This window comes from Aethalodelphis obliquidens, unplaced genomic scaffold (assembly GCF_003676395.1).
Source record: "Aethalodelphis obliquidens isolate GAN/ISIS:26980383/991018 unplaced genomic scaffold, ASM367639v1 scaffold37, whole genome shotgun sequence".
Classification (NCBI taxonomy): Eukaryota; Metazoa; Chordata; class Mammalia; order Artiodactyla; family Delphinidae; genus Aethalodelphis; species Aethalodelphis obliquidens.
Window position 1 is genome coordinate 10,897,941 of NW_020837981.1, and position 10,538 is coordinate 10,908,478.

Here is a 10,538-nt window from a genome sequence, read left to right on the forward strand (position 1 = left end):
TTTATTATAATATTTCAAATCTAAACAATCCAGCTCTGTACATTTGGATAAGCAAGTGCTATGTAAAACAAACAAGATAAAGTAGAATTGTCAGTATACTTGAATGGGATCAACATGCTATCCCATGCTAAAATGTAATATAATCAGTTCATCTTGAGTATGTGAGAACAGAGACATAACCAAGGGTGTAAATCTGCATCACTTCTACAGCTTAACAGCTCTAATCTTCACCAAAACTAAGAACTAAAAATGATAGCTACGGTCTCAGCTCTGCATAGGAAAAACAATTTCTAAAAAACTCTATTTTAGGAGGAACCCAAGACTTCCTCAGTCATGCCTATAAAACAAGAAAATGTTCAAATCTCTAATGTGGTTAACTTCAAAGGCAACACATTTGAACTGTTTCGTTTTTTTAAGATAATTTTCTTGTTTTTCAATTTGTTTACTCAAAAACTTAACATGGCTTTCCAGACTTCAGCTCAAGGACTCAAAGAGTAAAACTATTTTGCTACATCAAGCTTAAAGGAATTTGAGAACCCTAAGACATCTGAATTTGATTCTTTTGCTATATTTTGTTTTCCAGTGACCCCTCTTGGATGAGTCAACAGACAAATTTCTTAAAAAGACCATTTTGCGGTATTACCTGTTGGTTACATAGTACACTGTTACACAGTACGCTATGAAATTAAGAACAATGTTGCTAACCTTCAGTGCTTTTGGAGTTCTAATTAAAATGCAAATAAGCTCACTAATTAAGGACCTGCTAACCCATAGGGAAAAGACTGATCATTCTGATAAGTCACTGCGTTCTTCTTTGCAAATTCATTTTCAGAAAATTTATTTCTCCACCAAATAAGCAATTCTACTACATTTTTTTTAAGAAAGAAAACACTGACCACACGGCCTTAATAAAATGTTACTATTTATATAGGAGTAATATATTTATTCTGAGGGAATTTTCCCCATGGACAAATGCACGAAATGATTATTATAGTCAAGGCTCACTATAGTCACCAGAAAGAACAGAAATGTAATCTAGGAGTGCATCTCTTGGCCTCTGTCCTCTAGTATTGGATTTATTTCACACACAAGCTCACTCCATGTAACAATAAAAAAGAAAGGTCCAAGAACCATGAAATGTTTTCAGGTAAGAGATCTATCAACTCTTATGAATAGATAAGAATTTACAGCCAAAACATGAATCCATTTTGTGCCACTGAGTACTACAAACATAACCTTAAAACATCTTTAGAGTTTAAGAATTAATTCACTGAATAAAAATTTAGAGCCTATGTTGCAATGAAGTAATTAGTTATAAGGCATTAAGAGTGATTCAACAAGTTTCCCTACTTCAAGTAGCACTGGACGAGATAAAACATGCATACACTGTGCACTGCAATAATGCAAAGTATAAAGTACAACCAACCAGTGAAGCAGCTGTTTCCAGGCTTGGTGATTAGGAAAGTTTTATAGGGAAGATAAACTTTGGCTGGACCTTGAGGAATGAGGTTTTCATAAATATATTCTATACATGCTATAATGAACTTTTCTCTTGCTAAGAGAATGATACCACCTCACCTCCTACACCCTACAAAGTGCTGGTGGAGCTGTTGATTAGAGCGTCCTCCTCAACATCCATGCACTCCCCACATATATAAACACCATTGGTGTGCATGCAAGCACGCACACTTGCACACAGGAAAATGGCTGAGAGTATATCCAAGGCTGGCCAAAATCCCCACCTCTGATACACTAATTGATTCAATGGTGGGTATGTAACCCAGGCAGGACTAATCAGAGTATTCTCAAAACTGATACATAGATGTGGAAAGTCTCTGCCTTTGGGCTCATGAGATTTTGGGCTTAGGGATGAAAAATGCCATCTTTCTTGTTACATTAAGATGGGCTGTGTGAGAAATGAATTCAATACCAGACGACAATAGAGGCAAGAGATGCACTCCTAGAATGAATCATATCTGGCTAGACTTCCTGCTCTTTTAGTCAACTGAGTCTCTTAGAAACTTAATGGTTCTACTAGGGATACACCAAACTCCAGCCTCAGCCTCTAGAAGGCAAAAAGCCAAGTAACCACTTCAATATCATTTCTGATAACCTCTAATTTTGTGAGTGATCAGTAATCACATAAGCTACCTTCATACCTATAATCCTGTATTTGCAGCTAACATAGCAAAATAGCGGGGCTTATTAGTAACTAAATGTGGTTTGCTGACAAAATTGTGAGATCCTGTTAATACAGTAACCAAACTGTGTCTTGAGAAGGTAGGAGTTTCTTATATAATTGCTGTACATATTTTCTTATTCTATTCTACAGAAGATGCTGAAATCAGCATGTATGCAATGAAAGCCAAAATGCAAATGGAAACTCAGATGTTCTTACGTTGAAAGCGAATTATTGTTTCCTAGATGAATACATTTTTAAAGAAATCATATGAGGGCACAAGTACAAACAAGTACAAACAAAAACATAAGAAATAAAACATGTAAGTGAGGGCAACAACTTTAAATCTGCTTTGGAAAATATTCAAAAAGTATCGTCTTCAAGCAGTATGTGAAATTTCAGTTCATGAGACCACTTCAGTGAAATGAGCCTTCCAAATCTTGAAGTCCAAAAATTGAAGAGTAACTGACTAATACCTTAGTATTTTTAGTATTTTTAGTAATTAGTATTAATTACCTTAGTCAGTTACTATTTGAAAGAAAGAAAAGCCTAATAACTCAGTTACATAACCAGCACCAGTATTATGGTAGAACTAGCCAAACAAGACCTTTGAAATAAGCATCTATTTAGTATCATCAACATGTAGAATGGGGACTGCAGGAAAATTTTAGCAAGTGATTCTGATGAGAAATTGTTGTTCCTGCACAATAGCAAGCTTTTAAAAACTGAATATTTAAATTTTTAGAAAGGCTCTCAATCCTATTATTGAATCCTTGGGGCAAGATATGTTCTGAGGCCAGAATTTTATGGGATTTAGAAATTTGTCAATTTTAGGAAGGTAATGCACTGTATGTACTATATATTTTATAAACTGCCCAGGAAGGTTTCACTCAGCATGCCATCAACAAACACATATTTCTACAGCAAAACATACACATTTGTGTCAGACAAATAAATACTACAGGGGGCCTCAAACCTGTTCAAGTTCTGCTGCCAAATTAATTCATCTCAAACTTTTTTTTTAATTTCCAGTTTTCAGAGCTTTTAGGATTTCAGAAATACAGATGAAAAGATTATAACCTATAATAAAATCATAATACTTGTTTTACAAAGTTTCAGATTTACTTAGTATCCCAGAGGTCCATTCTGTAATGATGATATTTAGACACTTGGCCAAAGTATGTATTTAATGCACATCAACTTCCTCCAGCTTCAAATCAAGAGTCCTAATATATATGTTCAGTGTAGAAAAGTTGGAAAATACAAAAAGAAAGAAAGAAAGAAAGAAAAGAAAATAACCCACAATCCGAATGTAAATTGGTGCAGCCACTATGGAGAACAGTATGGAGGTTCCTCCAAAAACTAAAAATAGAGTTACCATATGATCCAGCAATTCCACTCCTGGGCATATACCCAGAGAAAACTATAATTTGAAAAGATACATGCACACCCATGATCATAGCAGCACCATTTACAACAGCCAAGCCATGGAAACGACCTAAATGTTCATTGAGAGATGAACAGATAAAAGATGTGAGATACACACACACACACACACACACACACACACATACACACACACACAAAATGGAATATTACTCAGCCATAAAAAAGAATGAAATAATGCCATTTTCAGGTACATGGATGGACCCAGAGATTATCATACTAAGTGAAGTAAGTCAGAAAGAGAAAGACAAATACTGTGTGATATCACTTATATGCACCTGGAATATCCTCTCAACCTGAGGACTTTGATCTTTCTTAAATTCTGGAAAATTCTCAGCCATCATCTCTTCTAACAAGGCCTCTCCACCATTCACATTCTTTCCTCTTTTTGGAACTCCCAGTTAGATGTTAGCTGGTGCCTCTCAATATATGTATGTGTTTTTATATATATATATATATATATATATATATATATATAAAATATTCTCTTGAGTTTTCTTGATTTCTCTGTGCTACATCTGGGTGAATTACTCAGTACTATCTTCCAACTCACTAATTTCTGCTTTAAATACGTTTGGACCAGAGTTTAACCAACTTTTAAAAATTTAATTTTTCACCATTTTTTCTTTTATATAGCCATTTACTTCACATTTACCTACTGTTTATTTATAACATGCTTTTTTTATAACTATTACTTCTTTTATCTTTTTAAACATATTTAAAATACTTAAAAGTCATTTTGAAATTGCTCTATTAGATTTTAAGTGAGTTTATCTCCTAGTGGTTTTGTTATTTTCTAAGTAATAGTCTTCCTCATCTGTGTGCAGGCTCAGACTTTCCCTTCCTTTTTCGAATGGTTCTGAGGTAAGCCACCCCTCTTCCAGAGCCCATGACCTACAAGTTCGGTGCTCTTGTACCAGGTAATAGTGGAGAAATTACAGTTCCCAACTCTGAGCCATGTGGCAGCTCAGCCACTTCTGTGTCACCACTTCAGAGCCACAGCTTTTTAAAGCAACAGCCAGGAGTAGAGGCTTTCAGCCTTCTTTTCATCCAGCCCCAGCCCAGCTCCAAGTTTCATCCAGGGTATCTGACTCCAGTTCCCCTGCACAAAGTTATTTCCACTTGCTCCTGAACCCAGGATCTAAATGCATGTTTGCTTTCCATTTCAGTCCCTGGAGATGGTTATCTTGTTCTTGAGTACACCTATATCTTCTCTTTTTCTTTTTAAATTTGTAATTGCAGTGTTTGGAGCAGGGTAGGGAGCTAAAAGCAGGATAAAGAGCACCGTAATAACAACAGCTAACTTTTACTGAAGACATACTATATGCCAATTTTATATTTACTTTTTCATGAAATCCTCTCAACAATCTTTTGAGGTAGGTATTTTTATTATACCCATTTCAAAGATGAGAAAACAGAGGCATGGGGCTAGTAAACAATCTTTCCAAGATTACCAGCTAATAAGGACCAAGAGTCAACCAAAGGTCTTAACCACTGCTCTACTGGCTTCCATCCTGACCAGAACACTCTTCAGAATTTTAATTCTCTTATTTTTTCCCCCACTTAACTCTGATCATTTTGCATACAGGCAGGATTTTAATCGATGGAAGGGAAGTAGAGCCATATTCCTGGTAGAAAGTAGCATATTGGCTTAATGTTTATTTAGTGTTATTCAGTCTAGGCCTATACCTAAAACCAGAAACATAGTTTCAATGCCTGTCTTTTTACCAAAAGCCCTTCTCACTTTCCCTGGGCTCCAGGCATTTCATGTTTACCTCTAGATACCCAGGACAATCCATGCAGGCTTTCCTCTGACTCTGCCTTTTCACCACCCTCTCTCTGCCCTAGTATATAATGTCTGGGAAAGGACCTTATTAAGGGATTCATACAAAGTACCTCAGGAGACTTCTGTTTTTCATTTTCCTTCAAAACCAAAGTTTTAATCTTAAAGGATTAAATTTATAAATATAAGTGAACAACATGCAATATCACCCGAAAAGAGCCAAACTCAATTTTAGGCTTCATTGTTAAAAACATAAGGTCTAGAAAAGTAAAGATTATCAGTCCCACTCTATGCTGCGCTGATAATTTATCCAACAAACATTAACTGAATAGTTCCTAAGGACCAGGCACTGAGCAATACACTATGGACGCACAATTGATCATCCTTTCTCTTTTCTAGTATGCATACATTTTTCTCATTTAATCCTCACAACAGGCCACTCCAGGAACAGTACGCTCAGTTTATAAAAATCATCTTCTGGAGAATTTCCTGAAACAGAAAAAAAAAAAAAGGTGTTTTAAAGAGATTGGACGTTGGGAACAGACTTGAGGACACAGGGAAAGGGGAGGCTGGGACGTACAGAGTAGCACTGACATATATACACTACCAAATGTAAAATGGATGGCTGGTGGGAAGCTGCTGCATAGCACAGGGAGATCAGCTAGGTGCTCTGTGACCACCTAGAGGGGTGGGATAGGGAGGGTGGGAGGGAGGCTCAAGAGGGAGGGGATATGGGGATATGTGTGTACATATAGCTGGTTCACTTTGTTGTATGGCAAAAACTAACACAACAATTTTACTCCAATAAATACGTATTTTTTAAAAAAATAAATAAAGACCAAAAAAAAAAAAATGAAGAGGTTACTAAAACTGTTGCTTGGTCATCTAAAATACTTACAGACTTTTATTCCTAGGTTTAATACACAATTTTAAAACACAGGGTCCTAGTGAGAGGTAAAAGACAGAAGGAAAGACTAAAAGGAGTCCATGGAAGTGAAATGGTTAAGAAGCAATAATTTGAGAAAAGCTCAACATTTGCTGATTGGAGAAGTGCAGTTTGTTTCCTTTTTAATAGAGATTAAAATTATATATAATTTATATATATATAAATTATATAAAATTAGAAGTCATGATCCAGAACAATGTGTAATTGCTAAAACATCAGAGAGAGTTACAATGTGGGCTCTTCAGATTCAACCCTTCCTAACATCGACTTCAGAGCTTATAAATATTTGCTATGATGAATAAGTAGAGCTACTCCTGAAGAAGATTAGGCAGAACTTGAACCTGTAGGTGGAGAGACTGGTTAAGAAGCCAACACCAAGTCTAAGCAAAATAAAGTTTCAACTTGAGTTGTGGCAGCAGGGATGGAAAACAAAAGGAATTTATCAGACATAACTGAAGAAGACAAGACCAACTTTGATAACCATACGCAGAGGGAAAATGAATCAAGTATCTAGGTTCCAAACTTTGGAGTAAGAGAAGTTAGTGGTGCCGTTAACAGATGTAGGGACCATGGAAGAAGGTGCAGATTTAGGACAGCAGATGGATTTAGTTCGATATATATGACTTTGAAGTGTCAGCAAGACACTCAGAAGGAGATATTCAGCAGACAGTTAAAATTAGGGTCTGAGAGCTGAAGGTAGAGGTAGAAAGATCACACAAGTGAAAGTGTTCAGTACAAAGCCTGGACGGTCCTACACCTTCTGCTTCAGTCAGACCAAACAAATGTAGAGGTAGAAAGATCAGACAAGAGGTAGAAAGATCACACAAGTGAAAGTGTTCAGTACCCCAACAGAGGCAGCTCTCTGCCATTTCTACCTCCAAACAAACTTTTCTATAAGCCAGACACCCTACTTCACATCTGGTTAGCATCGTCTTTCAGTATGTCATCTTTCGGTATGCTCAGTTATCATTTTCCCAAACCCTACTCATTTTCCACCAAGAGGATGGTACCTGGGTCTTAGCTCTCTCACTCCATGTACCTAATTTTTAGCACCATGCCTAAAATAGCAGGCATTTGAAAGACTGACTAAAAGAATAGGCTTGGCATGTGCTCAACAAGCCTTGGAAGGAACTCTATCCTCTTTAGAGGTGACCGCTGAAGAAATTAACTTGGATGATATTTCGAAAGGAGAGAAAAGAAAGTTAAGTGGTCCCAAATACACGTAATCATCATGGAACATTTTTATCTAGGGAGCAGTTCCCAAAAATGCTTCTTGACTTCTTTCAGGCCTAAATACATCATCTGTAACACAAGGATCATTATTCCTACTTCACATGTTGATGGGAAGATTAAATGAGATAGCATAAATAAAGCACCTAGTATAACGTATGGCACTCAATTAATGTTCCTCAACCCAATGTGAAAATATGACAGAGCTAGCTTATTTCTTTGCAACTTCAGTAACTGCTATACCCTAAAAAGCCTAGAAAAATAATGGACATTTGAGAAAGGGAAGCTAGACTTGTCAGATGCTCTCCATGAAGCCGTTTTTTCCAGCCTCACACTATTGTCACTTTTGTGTGGATAATTCTTTGGTTTAGGGGGATTCCTGTGCATTGTAGGATGTTTAGCAGCATCCTTGAATTCCACCCACTTGGTGCCATTAGCCCTCCCTGCCAAATATGTCTCCAGACATTGCCAAATGTCCCTTGGGGGGGCAATACTTCCCCTGCTTGAGAACTACTACCCTAAAACTAACTGAAATTCTCACAAAGCCCTAAATCCTTTTCTTGACATCTACAAATTTATATCATAAATTTATTTGTTCCCTAGGAACTGATTCTACACATTGAATCATGCTTAGACTTTATAAGCCGTTCTCTTAAAAGTTAACCAAAACTGTTAGCTAGCCCCTTAACTGTCAAGCAAGTCATCACACATAATGCATGAAGTCTAACCACTCAGTGTATTACCACACTGAGACCCTTAAAGCCAAACTAATATAATGAAAGTAGGAATAGCCAATCCCAAAAGGTCTTCACACAAAATGAAGAGATTTATCCCAGTACTCAGGTGTCTAATCCTGACTTCATGTCTACAGGTGGTACTAACTACATATTTTATAAAATGAGTTTTAGTTGCCTAAGGACTTTTACAAGTTTTACATAGACACTAATAACATGTAAAATAACATTACACCTGTTTAAGAATTATTATGTATCATATACCCATATATTGCAACAACGTAAAAAGCTATGTACACTAACCACAGAACAAAACAAAAAACAGACAGGAAAGTAGAGAAACAAAAGCTGAGTGAACAGTTCACTAGGGCTTTTGGACAAACTGTGTGAGGTTAATAAAGTTGACCTTGATCAAGTTACTTAACCTCTCTATACCTGTTTCCTCCTTGCTAAAATGTATATAATTATAGTGTCTACCTTGTAGTGTTGTGGGATTGAATGAGTTAAAAAAGGTAAAATGCTGAAACAATACACATTAAACATTATTATTTATCGTTATTTTTAAGGCTGCATAGGCGAAGAGAAGCGTATCTTGGGTGGTTGTATACAAGTAGGCACAGTAAAGTCAAACAACAATGAACATGCACCCAGATGCTCTATGTTCAAACTTCAGTTCCTTAACTAATTGTTTCATTTGGGCTTCCATTTTCTCATCTGTAAAATAGGAAAGCACTTTGAAAACAGATTACCATATGACAAAATCTAAGGGTTGTATGTTTAGTAGGATAGCAGGGGAAAGTTGCAGCTGTCTTCCAATTTGGTAGAGGAAACTTTGTGAAGAAGGTACTTTTTAAGGAAATACTCTAATAATGGGCCAACCAGGGAAAGCACATGCCTTGAACCCAGGTAGGTCTGATTCAAAAGCCTTTGCTTTAGTCTACAGTTTGAAAGCTTAAAACGAAAAAGGAACATCCTGAGTCGTTTAAAAAAAAAGTTTATTTTCTTCATATAAGGTAGGCACACTAACCCTTTGACCCTTTGAAAGTAATAGGAATACATTAAAGGCACTGGCAGGGATTTGGTCACCATCCATTCAAAACAGCGTTAACACACCACCAAACCGCTAAGTGATCCTTTCTTTTCAATTATGAAAGATTCGTTCTTTCAGAGGTAAGGAAGGGTAATGCTAGAAAAAATGAGATTTGCCTTGTATGATCAGGAATGTCCCAACAGTTTTAAATCAGTTTGATGTCTATTTTTAGATACAAAAATCTTTGCCTTCCAAGGAACATTTCAAAATCATCAAGGAATACGCATACTGCACCTTATACTTATTAGGAAGTAATAATTTAACCAATAACTTTTTGTAAGTAAAAGTTGCAACATCAAATCATATGTGAAACAAAAGTTAGGTGCAGAACTATCTCCACTGCTGCCAAAAGTGCAAAGAAAAAAAGAAAAATCAAGCTTTCCTAACCGTTCAGGCAAATGCCACCTCCGCAAAGCCTCGGAGGTGGAGTCTTGGTCCCCGGTAGAGGATCTCCAAAGATAACACCATTCGGTTCGATGTACGTACGAAAAGGAAGGTCAAGGCGCCCTTCCGCGACCTTTACGAAAACTCCCAAGAATTCTGTCTTTGCCCCAGGGTAGAGCTGTCGCTGGGCATTCTCCTCGACATCCCGCCGGGAAGAGGAGGTCGCCGCAAGTGACTCGGATCAGGTCGGGTCCGGTCCTCACTGGTCGCACCAGCTCAGCTCGAGCGGGCTCCCACGTGGCGCCCGCAGCCTGCCCAAAGACGGCGCTGCACCCCCGGCCGGCGTTCTGATTGGCCAAGGGCGGCCGAGCGTCTCCGGAGCCGGCGGTGACTCGGCCAAACTGGGCGGGCGCCGGGCAAAGGGTCGCAGCCAGGAGGGCAGCTACCCGAGCAACCGGTCCCGTGTGTTGGCCCCATGCCGGCGGTGCGGATACCACCCGGCGCCTCGGTCGCGCAACCCCATGTGGTCCCGGGTTAGCAGCAGGCACAGTCACCCTCTACCCTGTGTCAGGTAGCGCTCACCTCAACGCCCGAGGCGCCTCCACCTTCAGCTTTTTGGGCTTCGGTTCCTCCTCAGCCGCTGCCATTTTCGCGCTCCCACCTCACTTAAGCTCCAGAGCTCGCCCCACCCCTTCGGCTCTCGAAGGCCCCGCCCCCTCTCCCATCACCTCCTCCTTATCTCGAAA

General features: G+C 38.4%; 1 protein-coding gene across 5 annotated transcripts in view; it reads right to left on the reverse strand.

Moving 5' to 3' along the window:
* Nucleotides 1–10,529, reverse strand: part of ADK (adenosine kinase) — a 486,725-nt gene extending 476,196 nt beyond the window's left edge. Inside the window, exons 1-2 of one of the 5 annotated variants that reach the window (XM_027129820.1) lie at nt 10,375–10,487; nt 5,817–5,897 (exon numbers count right to left, since the gene is read on the reverse strand). In XM_027129820.1, the coding sequence (XP_026985621.1) occupies nt 5,817–5,827 (11 nt within the window). In that variant the 5' untranslated portion in view covers nt 5,828–5,897; nt 10,375–10,487. Of the gene's footprint in view, nt 1–5,816; nt 5,898–9,795 lie in introns of all 5 variants that reach the window. The other 4 variants (XM_027129819.1, XM_027129818.1, XM_027129816.1 and 1 more) reach the window with 4 other exon arrangements.
* Between the last annotated feature and the right edge of the window lie 9 nt (nt 10,530–10,538).